This window comes from Phyllostomus hastatus, unplaced genomic scaffold (genome assembly GCF_019186645.2).
Source record: "Phyllostomus hastatus isolate PE091 unplaced genomic scaffold, TTU_PhHast_1.1 phas_contig_198, whole genome shotgun sequence".
Classification (NCBI taxonomy): domain Eukaryota; kingdom Metazoa; phylum Chordata; class Mammalia; order Chiroptera; family Phyllostomidae; genus Phyllostomus; species Phyllostomus hastatus.
This window is the reverse complement of record NW_025333715.1, coordinates 164,318-179,714: the sequence shown is the minus strand read 5'-3', so window position 1 is coordinate 179,714 and position 15,397 is coordinate 164,318. Positions and strand designations below refer to the sequence as shown.

The following is a 15,397-nucleotide window of genomic DNA, read 5'->3' as shown; positions in this document are numbered from 1 at the left end:
CCCTCTGCAGAGCCCCAACCTGATGGGGTTCAGGCAGGTTGAGGAGGTCGGGGTGGGAAGAGTGCAGGCCTCGCAGGGCATGGCGCCACTCTAGGGGCCTGGATGGTACCCGGGGCCTGCAGTTCGGGGCAGCGACGGGACAAGCTGGACGTGTCTTCCAGAGCACCTTGCGGGAGAGCAGCTTGAGCTGGGTCACAGGGGAAGCCCGGGGACAGGACGTGTGTGCGCTCTGTGGGGCCGGGGCTGGGGTGTGGCGGGGCGGGGGGCTGTCTCAGAGGCCGCCTGTGCGCCTGCCTGAGTCTGGCGGGCCCGGGGCCCCCCAACCCCTCAGAACGTGCAGCTCACCGCCCGCCTCAGACAGGTTTCTGACGAGAGCCGGCGCTGCCTGGTCCCTGTGCCTGCGGGGCCCCCCGGCGCTCTTGGGCGCACAGCCCCTGTGGGGTCTTCTGCCCTCGGGCCCCCACACCCTCCCCGCCCCGTGCCAGGGGCACACAACCACCCAGCGCAGCTCCCGTGAACCGACTGGCACTCGCCGAAGCCGTGATGCCTGGGCACGGCTCCCAACCCAACCTGTCCCTGGCTGGGTGACCTCAGGCGTGTTGCTGGATCACCCCATGCCTCCGTTTCCTCACTGTGCACAGGCAGAGTAGCACCTGCCTCTGGCCATCCCAAGGATCAGATGAATCGTCACACCTACAAGTGTCGGCTGGTGTTATTAGGTCACAGGCACCCCCACTCCATGCACCCCAGCCCCTGCAATGGGAGGGCGAGGCCTGGGCTGGCGCCCTCAGGGTGGGGTCTCTGGGCAGTGGCAGCAGGTTGGCCAGGGACTGCAGCCTGGCTTGCAGCACATCTGCAGGGCAGGGTCCTCGCCCAGGGCCATCTGGCTGGGGCCGAAGTTCACGCCAGCATCAAACTGGGCCTTGAGCAGCTGCAGCTGCTTCAGCGCCTCCAGGGCCTCCGGGGAGACCTCAGCCCCGCTCCTCAGAAGGTTGTAGTTCTCACCGGGGTCCTCGGATAGGTCAAAGAGCAGTGGGGGCTCATGGGCAGTCAGAAGGCTGGAGGCGTGGCAGGCGGGGTCTGCGGTGGTGTCGCTGTGGGCGGAGCCTGGGGAGGGGGGCAGGTCTGTGCACAGGGCAGGAGGGCAGGGGCAGGCCCTGGGGCCAGGAGGTGTAAGGGGTGGGGTGGCAGTTACCCTGGGTGAAGAAGTGGGCTTTGTACTTTCCCTTCCGCACAGCAAAGACCCCGCGAATCTCGTCTGGGTAGGCTGAGTAGAAGACCATAGTCTGCCGGGGGCTCTGGGGGCAAAGTCGGGGACCACCGGGTGGGGCCCCAGCGCCAGTCAGCCTGCAGTGGCCCCTGAATGTGCCCATCCAGGAGCCCCAGGGGCAGCAGCACTTGGATGGCAAAGGTGGGCTGCCCACAGTCCCTCCCGGGCTGGGCTGTGGGGCCGCCAGCCCTACCTTGCCTATGCCCAGCAGCAGGGAGCTGAGGTCCACGCCGTCCAAGGTGACGTTGGGCAGCGGGGCCCCGGCCAGGGCCGCCAGAGTGGGCAGTAGGTCCAGGGAGCTGGCCAGCTCATGGGTCACTCCTGGGGGCAGAGGGCTGTGTGGTCACTCAGCCCACCATTAGTGCTGGGGAAGTGGGGCCGGGGCTCCACGAGGAGAGGGCCTGCAGACTGACCAGGGCTGATGTGGCCTGGCCAGAAGGCCAAGGCCGGCTCTCGGACGCCGCCCTCGAAGGTGGTTCCCTTTCCGCACCGCAGGAGGCCGGAGCAGCCGCCGTGGGACATCCGCATGGTCTCCGGCCTGGGGCACACAGGGGCCGTCAGCGTCTCCGGCCCGCCCTGGTGGCCCCGCCCCCGGCTTCTAAGGCACAGGCACAGCGACGGCCTGCAGGTGCCCGTCCTCTCCCCGCGCGACGAGGACCAGCTCCCGCGTGCACTCGCTAGTCACTGTGGCATGGCCAGCGTTTTCTGAGACTCCTCATCCCGCCCTGCCCCCGGCCGGCAGTGGGACAGGGAGGCCCCAGACCACCCCTGAACCTGCGCCCGGCCCTGCCGGCGCACCCGTTGTCTGCCGTGAAGATGACCAGCGTCTGTCGGAGCAGCCCCAGGTCCTGCAGGGCCGCCATCAGGGCGCCCACAGCCGCGTCCAGCTCCATCAGGGAGTCCCCGAACGGCCCGCGGCCCGAGCGCCCGGCGGAGCTCTGCCCGCTGAACTGCGGGTAGTGGGTGTGCTGGGGGCAGAGGCCGGAGTCAGCACCGGGTGGGGGCCAGGGCGGCCCGGGCGGCCCGGGCCGGGGATCAGGGTCACTCACGTGGGAGGCGTAGTACAGGAAGAAGGGGCGGCCCTGGCGCTGCGCGTCGGTCATGAGGTCGCGGGCGAAGGCCACGTAGCGGGCCTCCAGGCCAGGCAGCCAGGGCGGCTGCGCCTCCACAGACAGGTTGGCCAGCAGCGGGACCGGGACCAGGCCCTGGTCACAGATGCCGTCGCAGGGGGTGGCCGGTGGGAAGCAGGTCAGGTTCTGGCAAGGGCCCTGGGGGGCAGCTCCGATTAGGGCCTGGGCTGGGGGCGGGGGGCTGGGAGGTCGGGGGAAGGCGAGGGCGGAAGTGCAGTCCCTACCTGGTCGTGGGAGTACGGGATGCCCAGGAACCGATGGAAGCCCTGGCGGGTCGGCAGAAAGGCCCCCTCAGGCCCAACCCCGAGATGCCACTTGCCAGCCATGCCCGTGAGGTAGCCTCGGGCCGCCAGGACCTCAGCCAGCGTCACCTCCTCCAGGGGCAGGCCCCCTTGGGATCCAGGCTCCAGCACTCCAGGGTACAGACCCGACCGGACTGGGAGTCGGCCGGTCAGGAGGGCAGCCCTGCAGAGCAGGGCAGAGAGAACCGGAGACTGAGGGGCCCACAGGAGGCAGGAGAGGGCTGACCCTCCTCCGACCTGGGGTGGTCAGGGTGGGTGTGCGGGGAGGGCTCCCCTGCCCCCCCGCTCACCGCGAGGGCGTGCACAGGGACACGGGCACATAAAAGTCCGTGAACCGCAGCCCTGCTGCGGCCAGCTGGTCCAGGTTGGGGGTGGCGGAGCTGGGGTGGCCGTAGGAGCCCAGGTCCCCGTAGCCCAGGTCATCAGCAAAGATCAGCACGATGTTGGGTGGGCAGGCGGTGGCCAGACCTGCAGCCAAGGCCAGCGGGAGGGCCCACAGCACCACCATGGCACTCGGCACAGACAGCCTTGTCACAGAAGACCCTTCGGAAAGGAAGGCAAACTGGCTCCAGCAAGCTCTTCCCTAGTGCCCCAGACCAGGCGCTACCCCTGACCCCTGGAGTCCCCAGACTCAAATAATCCTAAGTCAGATGATACCCTTTCTAACGGCCCGAAGGACTTGGTGACCGGAGGCTCCCCACACCTGCAACAGTAGCCTGGGATATGATTCCCTGTAGACCGTCCGGGACCGGGACACCTACAGATTCCCTCTTCACCTAGGGGTCCCGACCCAGGCTCGAGGTCGGAAGCCGAAGTCACATGACACTGACCCTCCGGGTCCGGCGCAGCGGAGAGAGCAGGACAGAGACAAGGGGAGGATCCGAACAGCCGGCAGCGGGCAGCGGGCAGCGGGCAGCGGGCAGCGGGCAGCTGGGGCCTCCACTGCACTTCCGCCTCGCCCCGCCCCCGCGGCCCGCCCCGCGCTCCGGTGACGCGCCACGCGCTGGGCCGAGCAGAGGCGGGGCGGGGCTCAGGGTCCCGGGCCGGCGGGGCGGGGCGCAGGGCGGAGCGCAGTGTCCGGACCCTGCAGGGCCCACTTGGGGGTGCGGGTCGGAGCCCCGGGCTCCCGGCCGGGGCGCCGGCGCTGCGGGCTCGGGGCAGAGCTGGGTGGGTGCGCGCGGGCCCCCTGTGCTTCCGAGACCGTTGGCAACGGGGACGCGGGCCTGAGCAGTGGCGCGAGTTGCGCGGGGCTCCCGGCGTTCGCAGCCGTTGCTCGGGGGCTGCCCCGGCCTCCTCGTCACGCGGGGCTGGGCAATGTCCTTAGAGAACCTGAGCTCGGGGCGTGTCCCGGGCGCCCAGGGAAGCAGCAGACCTCTCCTGGCTTTTCCTTCAACACCAATTGTGCTGGTCTTGAAACACAAGACAGCGCGTTCTCTCAAACCCATCCCCTCCGTGCACGTTTCTGTGTGGTGTGTGATGTGTGTCAGTGTGTGTCCTGTGTGGGGTGTCCTGTGTGTGGCATGTGCGTGGCATGTGGTGCGGCATGTGGTGTGTCATGTGGGGCATGCAGATGAGCATCAGTGTGTCATGTGTGCTGTATGACAGCGTGTTGGTGTGTGGCATGTGAGTGTGGTGTGTGTGTCCATGTGTGTGCCGGGCACCTGGGGTCTGGCATGTCTCCAGGGTAGACCAGTGGGAAGGGGCCGTCAGAAGAGAGGATGCCAGGCCTGGTCCTGGCTCCGTCACTGGACAGACAGCCTTGGACAGATGACTTCATCTTTTGGCCCCCACTTTGTTTAGCTGTCTCAAAGTTAGAGAGGGGCCCCGAGGATTGTTAGGTGGGTGTGTACTCAGTGCAGTGCCCCCTGCAGCTCCCCTGAGGGCCCCTGCCCCCTGGAGAACTCTCTCCAGGGCAGCCTTCTGGCCTCAGGTGCCCCCACAAGCCAGGACACCTGTCTGGGGTCTCTGAGCTCAGGATGAGTAGGGCCTAGGCTACTGTGGCTCCTTACCCTGGAGCTGCTGGGAGAGAAGACAGGGCCGTGGGACTGGAGTCAGGGCCAGGACACAGCTTTCACGGAAGGCCAGCCCTGTCTGGGGAGCTGGCATTTTCCTGGCGCAACGTGGACTCACAACCAGGGACAGTGTGGGAGCAAACTTTGAAGGGCACACACTCCCAGAGATGGGGCTGAAGACCTCATCGGGGAAGGGGGGGCCAGTCTCCTGGAGCCATCCCCTCGAGGTCCCCTTCCAGTGCGGGCTTTGGGCTTGTGCGTGGGAGCGGAATGGGGTGGGTGGCCAGGACAGAAAGTTTTTCCCTGGCCCAGAAATCTTTGAACCTGTAATTGGAGCGATCACGGCTGGTGGGTGCTGTGAATTACAGTTTAAAAGAAGCCAACCAAAGGCACTTTCTGTGGCAAGCTGGGAGCTACCCCAGACAGCCAGGACCTGCCCTGATTCTCAGAAAGAGCCTGCCCGTGGTTGTAATGTTACGCAAATGGCTGGCACTGTCCCCCGTGGTTCCTGGAGGCTGCTCAGGTGTGCGAACACGGGACTCGAAGGCAGCCCAGCCCCGACCTCCGGGTGGGGGAGGAGCCGTGTGTGCCGTCAGCTGTGTTTGTTCAAAGCCAAGGCTCTGCAGGCATCTCAGCCTTTGAGATGGGAGCTCTTTTTTTGGCGTTGCTGCAGAGGGTCAGCTTGGGCCACAGGCCGGGGTATGGGGGGAGGCAGCCCACTGGGGTGCAGGAAGTGGCTCCGGACCCCTGGGCCATGGCTAATTTGGAACTAGTGCCCACAGTCGGCAGAGGCACCCCGCAAGGAGTGGTGCAGGACTTGTCCTTCTGCCCCAGGACCAGAGCTGAGCGAGGCCTCCTCCTGGGCCTGCGTGGTGGGGGTGGGAATGGGGGTGGGGGAACTGCTTCAGCAGGAACAGGGCCCCCTGAAGGGTTCCTGCATTTTTTCCTGGGCCCGCTGATGCAGGGACCTGGGACACAGGAGGCCCCTGCCTCCCCCCCTCTGCCTGCCTGACCTCCTTGCTCTCAGCAAGCACCATCCCCCTTCCCCACCTGGCCACCTGAGGCCCTGTGACGGGTCCCAGTTCCAGAGGACGCTGCTGGTAGGTACGTGCATGCCTCAGCCAAGGGGAGGAGGCAGGTGACAAAGGTTCTTTGCTTGACCCAACTTCAGTCAAGCTCCTGGACCCTCACCCAGTCCTGTCTGTGCCCTTCTTGGTAAAATCCAGTTTTAACAAGAACCCTGCCGAGTCAGCGCAGCCAGAACCCCTCCACCCAATACCCGAGCAGCTTCTCTACCCCCGCTCCCCATGCCCAGGGCTGTGTGCTCACCTGCCTGCCTTCAGAGAGAGCCCAGGACTCCCCTCACCCCTGGCATTCCTCACAGTAACTTCCCACCCACTGACCCCCACCTGCTCTGTGGCTCTTGCAGGGGAGGCACAGTCTCCCTTGACCTTACAGGGCCCCTGGCTGGGCCTGAAAACGAAGCTGAGAATCATCAGGAAAAAAGCACACACACTTATTTAATGTTATGAGTTTTATGGGACATGGGAGAATTGGGGACCGAAGAAACGGTTCAACCCGAGCTGGCTTGGTGGGGAGGGGACAGCCGGGGGGGGGGGCGCGGCTGGTGCCGTGAGCCCAGGGGAGCCTCGCCATGCCATCGCCCGGCTCCTCCCTGCCCTTGGCGCGAGGTGGCTCCTTCCCTCTGGGGGTGGGGACACTTCTCCCGTGAGGATCTGATGGCCTGTGTTGGGGGGAAGTGCAAGGGGGGTCATGACCTGATTCTCAAACTCCTTGTTAAAATACTCAACGTGCCCAGCGGCCAGGCTCTGGGGTGACGTGTCCTGAACCCCATCACGGTATGTTCCTGCCTGCCCCTGCTGTGCTGACGGAGCCCCTGCCACCCACTGGAGGCTGGAGTGTCATCGCAGTGGTCCCTGCACCGGACGTGACAGTGAGGCTCTGCCCGGGAGCGCTGTGGCTGGTGGGAGGTGGCTCCGGGTGCCGCTGGCCCTCAGCCCCCCACCCCGGCACTGCCCATGGGTTGTGTTTCCCAGCCTCCAGGAGCCGGCCTTGCTGTGCCCTGCCTGGAATTCTTGGCCCCTACCGGCCTGGCGAGCTCCTTCCCTTCCTTCCCGCCCACGGAGATGCCACTTCTCAGTGGGAACGTCCCTGGCCCCTGGTTCCCTGTCCCACCCCTCCGCCCGGGTGCGAGCTCCTGCTCTTGGGCTCCTGTGCACAGAGGGTAATAATCTCACACACTCAGCCTGTCGGTGGCTGGCGCCAACTAATGAACGTGGGCAGGACTTGGACTCCACCGGCATGTGGCGAGTCTATTTTTATTACTGTGGTCGTCATGTGGGTGCTGGGTGGCGCAGGGCCATGGAAACATCCAGACGAGGGAGGGTCTCCCGAAGGGGGCTGAGGCCCGGGGAGGAAAGGGGACAAGAGGCTCTTTCATGGGGTCAGAAGAAACGCATTCTGGGGACCCACACATGGGCCGCTGGGGGAAGACTCATCGCGGTGAACTGGGTGGCGGCGCCCAGGTTCCCGATGTCCCATCTCCGTCCGCGCAGCTGTGAAAGAAGTCCCCCCTGGTCTTCATCAAGCCCAGAGCCAAGGCCAGCGTCCAAAAGCTCCGTGCCGTGCGAAGTCGGGGGCAGTTTAGTCCCTGTCTGCGCCCATCTGGTTCGCTAGTCTGTTCCCTCCTGCACTGCGGTTGGTGCTGCGTCGCGGGGCCCCGGCGGCTGCCCTGGGGAGGGCACGCAGGAACCGTGCGGCAGGGCAGGGACGCGCCGCGCGAGCGCCTGCTGCTGCGGTACCTTGTCTTGGGCTTCGGGCGGACCCGGCGCTTTTTGAAACCAACCAATCAGAGTCCCAATCTTTTGCGGGCTTCTGCTGGTCCCTCCCCCTAACCAATCCATTTCCCAGATCTTCGGGGCTCTGCGTCCCTTATCCAATCCGGTCCTTGTCCCAGGCTAGACAGACAGGCCTCGACGGTCGCCACCTGGGCTCCGACTGCCTGCGCCTCCTAGTAGAAGCACCTCCCCCTCCGCCATATCGGCTTCTGCTGGGCGTTCGCCTGGCCGAAGAATTTCCCCTTTATTGTTCTTCCCCTCCCCCAGGTAGTCTGCAGGGAACAGACTGATGGTGCCCTGGGGCGTGTGTGAAGCTGTAGCTTCCTGGTGAAGGGGGCCCAATGTTGGATTCAGCTGCCCAGTTATTAGGCTTCTTAATGTCTGATTCCCTCTGCTCCCTTCCTTTATTAACAACTAGCTCCCTGTGCCAACTGTCGCACAGTCGAGTTCCAAGCGGGGGTCACGGTTCGTGACCACGGTGCCTGCAGGGGAAGGGCCCTGAGAGGCCGCACCGGAGACGCACTCAGGGCGGAGGGGAGAAGCAGTCTCAGACCAGACACACCCACTCTCCGGCAAGGACGGGTGGGCTGGGGGCTGTTTCCCAGAACAAACCGCGCCAGCACTGAAGTTTACCAGGTCATCGCAGGAGGATTTCAGCAGGGGCGCTAACCCCCCGCCCCAAGGAAGTTCTGCCCCGACCAAATGCGGGGCAATTTTCAAGGAGCTAGATGGAGCCGAGAGAGTCTTCTGCAGCAGATCCAACATTTGGCCCCCAAAGTGGCTGCAGGCAGCAGCCTGGAGACTCACTGTCTGGCAGCCAGCTTGCCCCTGCACTCTGGCCGAGGTGGCCACAGGCGGCTGCCGTCCCAGGGGGTCCCAGGCCCTGCGGAAGGCATGTGGCTCGCAGCCCAGCCTTCCGGGCAGGGCAGGGGAAGTGTCCAGTAAACACAGGAAGAGAAGACTCAGACTCTAAGGAAAACTGCACTCTTTCTCGGAGTCCCAGGAATGGGGATTGGGGGAAGATGCTGCTGTGCTGGGTTCTGGATCTGAAGGGCCGGGATGGGGCGCACAGTTTGTGCTCTCATTAAACCCGGGGCTCACGGCAGCTCAGGTGAGGGAAGCTGAGAGATGCTAAAGCTCCCTGGTTTAATGTAGAAAAAGGCAGCCGAACACTGAGAAAGACTGGAATGTACTGTGCTTGACCTGCTCAGTGGTGGCCTACCTGTCCCCTGGCAGGGCCTGAGGACCTGCCCTCACCAGGACTTTGGGGACACACTTTGGTGTAGGGAGGGGGCAGCAGCACCTTTGAAGGACTCTGGGGAGGCTGGCCTCTGTGGGGAGGAAATGAAATGGGGTGAAGAGATACTGGGGTGGCAGAGAGCATGTGGCCAGGCGAGTGTGGGGACCGTCAGTGGAGAAGAAAGACACGGCCTCAGAGACCTGTGGTTCACTGGCCATGGAGTCACCCTTAGGGCACAAACAGGACACTGTCCGTGGGGGAGGGGCCAGTGCTAGCAAGACCCCTGCGTCTCAGGAACAGGACCCGAGCGTGACTCACAGCAGTCACGGCTCCTCTTCCAATTCCTGGACGTGAGTCATCGCGGGCCAGAGCCCTCTGCCAGAGGGTAAGTCCTGGCGGAAATGCTCAAGGCCGCGTGGTCTTCCCCTGGTCTCCCCTGCAGGGAGGTGCAGACTCTGGCCAGGATGGCCAAGCACGAGGGTGGCGCGGGGGGATGCCTGACTCCCAGGGACGGCTGGGCTCTGGCTCTGAGCTACTGAGGCGTCTCAGACTCTCTGATGCCCCCATCTGCCCGTAGCCTGCTGATGGGTAGGGGCAGATGAGACACACCTTTTGGGTCTCAGCCCATCTCACAGTGGACACAGTGGGCATGTGGGTCTGTCTTGCGTCAATCTCCCCGGTTCCCGAGGCACACGGCTTGGACAGGTGTACCGAGGAGCAGGCCAGTGCCACACACTTGCTGATCCCGGCAAGGGCTCAGGTGTGAGGCCCAGAGGAGGCTCCCAGGGCTCCCTCCTGTATCAGCTGAGGAAACGCCAGCTACTCTGACAGACGGCCGCCAATTGCCAGTGACTTCCTGCAGTTAACGTTTATTTCATGGCCACAGAGAGTCCAGTTTCCAGCGTGGGTGGGCAGGAGGCCCTCTGCCCCACCCAGTCACTGAGGGGCGGGGCCAAAGGCAGTGCTGCCGTTTCCCTTGCGTGGATTTCAGGTGGTCCCAGAGGGGCAAAGGGAACACACACAGGATGGAGCGATGGGTATTTGTGGATTCAACGCAACACCCATAAAATTTCCAGCAGGTTATTTCTGTAGAGATTGACAACCTGATCCTAAAATTTACATAGAAACGAAAATGACCTAGAAGAGCCAACATAAGTTTAAAAAGGACAGAGTTGTAGGACTTATACTCTCTGATTTCAAGACTTACTATAAAGTGATAGAAATGAAGACAGTGTGGTACTGAAAAATTTTATGAGTACCTATAAAAGGAAAAGAATAGAAATTTTAGGAATGGACCCACATATATGCAGTCAGTTGATTTTCAACAAAGGTGCAAAGTGGGACAGGAACGGCTTTTCAAAAGTGGTGCTGGGAGTGCCTCGAATAAGGAAATGCTCAGAGATGGAAAGTAGGACAGTGGGCTGCAGGGGCCGGGGAAGGGGACTGGCCAGTCACTGTCTGAGAGACACAGGGAGTCCGTCTGGGGAGATGGGCGTGTTCCGGAGATGGACAGTGGGGATGGTCACACAGCAGTGCAAACGCGCTTCATGCCACAGAACTACACACCTAAAAGTGGCCAAGATGGTAAATTTATTTTTATTGATTTGAGAGAGAGAAAAAGAAACATCGATGTTTTTTGTTCCACTTACTGATGCACTCATTGGTTGATTCTTGTACGTGCCCTGGCCGGGGATCAAACCTGCCCCGGCGTGTTGGGATGCTGCCTTAACCAACCGAGCCACCTGGCCAGGGCTAAAATGGTGCATTTTATGCTATATATTATATATTACCACAATAAAAATATTTTAAAATATTTTAAAAAATGGCCTGAAACAATTGGATGTGCATGAAGGGAAAATACAAATATCAACCTTTTCTTGATACCAGAAACAAAAATTAACTTTAAATTAAATCATAGGCCTAAATGTAAAAATTAAAACTACAAGTTTTTGAGAAAACAAAGATGACAATTTTTGTGATCTGGCAGTAGGCAAAATTTTTCTAACTCGACCACAAAGAATATGAATAATGAAGGAAACACAAGATAAATGGCTTCTGTAATCATGAAAAACTTCTGTGTTTTGAAAGGGACTACTGTGAAAGTGAAAGACAAGCCACACAATTAGAGAACGTTTGCAATACACACATCTCACAAAAAGAAACCCCCCTCGTATCCAGTTTGTATGAAGAACTCCGAAACTTCCCAAAAGTCAAAGTACCCAGCTCTTAAACAGTAGGCAGTGGACGGGAGCAGGGGTACGGCCAACATGCATGTGGAAAGAGCTCAGTGTGACTAGCCATCTGGGAAACACACATTCAAACACACGAGGAGATACCGATACCCACTCATGAGAATGGCTAAAATTAAAGAGACAGGCACCACCAAGTGCTGACAAGGATGTGGGGGAAATGGAACGATCTGAACGTAAAATGATAGCACCATTTGGAACACTGCTTTTTCAAATTTCTTAGAAAATCCAGGTAGACGCGCACAGCTAAGACGCAGCCATTCCATTCGTAGGTATTCCCCCAGGAGACAGGAAAGCACAAGTCCACACCACCACTTGTCACAAATGCTCATCACTGTCCCAGCAGGGACACAGCCCACTGCACACTGACTGAGGAACCAATGAGCGAAATGTGGTCATTCCATAAAGCAGGACACTCCTCAAGACAAGGAGAGTGAACTGAGTGGGGGTGGAGGGTGGGGATGGGGTGGAAGGGCACCCTGGCAGGAAGGAGGCCAGGGACCCCCAGGCCTTGAGACCGCTGAGGAGGAGGAGCGAGGACTCACCTTTCTGGAAAAGCCCTGCCTGCAGCCGCCCCTCTCCTCTGACCCAGGGGTCTCTCTAGCTCCACCCCCTCCACTATATTTAGGGGGCAGCTCTGTGTCCTGCGGCTGGAGCCAGCGAGCCCACCCCAGGCCAGCAGGCCCCGTGCTGAATCTGCTGAATCCCATCGCCTCCCCAGCAGCCCCATGGCCCTTGGGCTGTGCGGCCCACTCTTCAGCTTCTGTTGTCTTCTGCATTTCCTGACCCCATCTGCACCGTGAATCCAGAGATCCCTTAGAGTGCCAGCCCATGCGTAACCCATGCGCCTGTCTTTCAACACTGGGATGAATTTATTATTTTAAAATCTATATTGTTCTTTACGATCCTACCATACTGCACACTTAAAAATGGCCAACATGATAAGTTTTGTTATGTATTCTTTACCATAATAATAAAAAACCTGCCCCGGCTGCTGTGGTTCAGTGGACTAAGTGCTAGCTTGTGAGCCAAAGGGTCACTGGTTCAGTTCCCAGTCGGGGCACAGGCCTGGGTTGCCAGCCAGTTTCCCAGTAGGGGGCGTGCGAGAAGCAACCACACATGGATGTTTCTCTCCTTCTTTTCTCTCTCCCTTCCTCTCCTTAAAAATAAATAAGTAAAATCTTAAAAAAGCAAACAAACAACCTTCTTCTTGAGCTGTCAGTGCCTTTTGGGAGGAAGGACGACAGGTAAACGTGAGCAAAATGCCCAGTCCTGAGTGAAAAGGTAATTGAAAATCTTCATGTGAAATTAACGAGGTAGGTATTTCTCACTTTCCACTTCACTGTTAAAATAATACTCTAAGTCTAATGCTCTTGCTAAGAACATACAACACTGGTCAGCTCGCTCTACGCTTTGACGCAATATTGAAGAATATTTATGAGAAGGCATTTCTTTGGTTGGGATGACAGAAACCAAACTAGCTAGATGTGAACTAGCTTTAGGATAATAAAAACTTGAGTATTTATTCAAAAACAAGTCCTGAGCTAGTGGTGCTCCTCTGAGGTTTACTACACACCAGGCATATGGTAAGCGTTTTACATCCACTGTGTCACCTGGCCCACACAATGGGCCAGCAAGCCAGGCCCCGACCTGTGAGCACCTGAAGGCAGGTACCTGCCTCCCGCCCAGCACTGGAAACAGTGCCTGGCATGAGGCCACAATGAATGAGGGTGTGAAACCATTCTTGCCATCTTCCCCAACTTACTAGAGCACACACAGAGACCCAGGGAGGCTAAGCAGCTTTCCCCGGCCACCTGGGGGTTTGGTGGCTGAGCTGGGATTCTACTCCAGGCACCTGCTCCAAGGCCAGTCCTTCACCGTGTCCACTGTGTGGGCTTCCAACCAAGTGCTGAATGGTTTCAGGGCCTCAGTTTAGGGACTCAAGCCCCTTCAGGGCCTCCCTGGCCTCCTGTGTCACTATGCTTCCAGTGTGCTGTCTTCTAGGGCCGAAACCGTGGTCACCAGCAGCTGCTGAGTTCACATCTCTCCTGTGTACCCCAAGAGTGGAAAAAGAGCTTCTTCCCTCACTTATGAGAGGTAAAATCCCAGGGCACGATTCTGACTGGCTCTGCGTGGGTCACACGCCAACTGCCAGAGTTCAAATCCTGGTTTCCTCGCAGACTAGCCACATGTAAATTAGGACAGGCTCAGTTGTGTCCTCCTGTGTGCTTCTGTTCTCTGACCTGCAGGGTGAGGACAATGGCAGGGGCGTGGGCCGTGCCTTCTGACCACTGAATGAGTTAACACATGTCCTTCTCTAAGAACAACACGTAGCACTCAAAAATCTGAGTGAGTAATCCATTCTCATAATTCTTACTGCATATTTCTTTTAAAATTTTTATTTATTTATTTATTTTTAGAGACGGGGGAGGGAAGGAGAAAGAGGGGGAGAGAAACAGCAATGTGTGGTTGCCTCTCATGTGCCCCCAGCTGGGGACCTGCCATGCAACCCAGGCTTGTGCCCTGACTGGGAATCGAACCAGTGACTCTGGTTCGCAGGCCTGTGCTCAATCCACTGAGCCACAGCAGCCAGGGCTGCATATTTCTTTTTTTTACTTAAGCAATTTTCATAAAGCTTTGTGGTGGCGTCCTTGTGGAAAAATCTCTGCAAAGTTGCAACTGTTGCCTGTTCCCATCCATTCTGGAGTTAGAATTATATTATCCTTTTTTAAAAAGATTTTATTTATTTATTTTTAGAGAGTAGAGGGAGAAAGAGAGAGAGAGAGAGAAACATCAATGTGCGGTTTCTGGGGGGCCGTGGCCTGCAACCCAGGCATGTGCTCTGACTGGGAATCGAACCTGCTATGCTTTGGTTCACAGTCCATGCTCAATCCACTGAGCTACGCCAGCCAGGGCTATATTATTCTTTGTAGTCCCCGGGACTGCCAAGCCAAGATGTCAACATAAAAGAAGTCCTGGGCTAGTGGCGCTCCTCTGAAGGGACACCTCTAGGTTGCTCTGGATTCCCACATACATATGGCCCCAATGAATTCATGACCCCAAATCTCAAAAGTTCCCACAGAGACAATCTACCATGAGTGAGAGTTAGTACCCAGCACAAGGAGCAGGATTAGACCACCCAAAATTTCACACAGTGGAACTATTGACTGGAAATTAAAAAGCAAATATTTTAAGTGGTTAAAGACAAAAGAAGTTTTAAAATTGTATTACATTTTTTATTATTTTTAAAAACATTTCATTTATTTTATTTTTAGAGAAGGGAGGGAGGGAGAAAGAGAGAGAGAGAGAAACATCAATGTGCGGTTGCTGGGGGCCGTGGCCTGCAACCCAGGCATGTGCCCTGACTGGGAATCAAACCTGCGATGCTTTGGTTCGCAGTCCGTGCTCAATCCACTGAGCTACGCCAGCCAGGGCTGTATTACATTTTTAAAAACAGTACAAAGGAAGAGTAGGCTGATTTGACAATGGGCCTCTAGAAATAAAATCTATGGCTACTGACATCGAAAACACCGTGGAAAAAAGTCAATGGATGGGATTAACAGCAGATTAAACAGAGGCAAAGGAAGAATTAGTGAAATGGAAGTCAGAATTGGGAAAATTACCCAGAATACAGCACACAGAAAGGAGAATCTTCAAAGTATTGAGAGGAAAATAATAGTCACTTTACAATTCTCTACCGATTAGACCCAGCTGCTGTGGCTCAGTGCATTGAGCGCCAGCCTCTGAAGCAAAGGGTAGCCAGTTCCATTCCCAGTCAGAGCACATGCTGGGTTGTGGGCCAGGTCCCCAGTAGGGGGCGCACGAGAGGCAACCACACAGTGATGTTTCTGTCCCTCTCTTTCTCTCTCCCTTCCCCTGTCTAAAAATTAAAAAGTAAAATATTTTTAAGAATTCTACATTGATTAAATTATCATTCAACAATGGGGTGAAATAAGATATTTCAAAGACTGAAAGAATTTGTTAGTACTGGGCATTCATTAAAAATAAATCTACAACGTAAATACTTTCAGGAAGGAGCAACTCCAACCCAGAAGGAGGGCGTGGCATGCAGGAGGGAACGGTGAGCGGAGGAGAACTCGGCGGACTGGCGCCTGGGTCAGCGCAGCGCTCGCCGCTGGATGGCGGGAGGAAGAGCCGGAGGGCGGACGAGCGACGCGCCGAGGGCTGATGCCGGCTGGGTGCGGAGTGACGGCAGCGAGGGTTTCTGAGTTCCCAGTGCACGGAAGGAAGGCAGAGATGTTAACCAACTTTGTTAATTATGCAGATAGACACTTTAAGTTCATGTGTAAAAGCCATTGACAGAGAATGCATAGCT

The 15,397-nt window shown here is 58.2% G+C and overlaps 1 protein-coding gene across 3 annotated transcripts; it reads right to left on the bottom strand.

Annotated features, from left to right (window-relative positions):
• Positions 1–697: 697 nt before the first annotated feature.
• On the bottom strand, positions 698–3,673 carry ARSA (arylsulfatase A). 3 transcript variants are annotated; one of them, XM_045834938.1, is made up of 9 exons: positions 3,360–3,673; positions 2,993–3,245; positions 2,625–2,865; positions 2,320–2,538; positions 2,069–2,238; positions 1,684–1,808; positions 1,464–1,591; positions 1,196–1,298; positions 698–1,107 (listed from the first exon to the last, which is right to left on the bottom strand). In XM_045834938.1, the coding sequence occupies exons 2-9, from the start codon at positions 3,208–3,210 to the stop codon at positions 788–790; spliced, it is 1,524 nt and encodes a 507-aa protein (XP_045690894.1). In that variant the 5' UTR covers positions 3,211–3,245; positions 3,360–3,673; the 3' UTR covers positions 698–787. The 3 variants fall into 3 exon arrangements, with proteins under 3 accessions (XP_045690894.1, XP_045690893.1, XP_045690895.1); XM_045834937.1 differs by having other exon boundaries at positions 3,406–3,673; XM_045834939.1 differs by having other exon boundaries at positions 3,533–3,673.
• Positions 3,674–15,397: the final 11,724 nt, after the last annotated feature.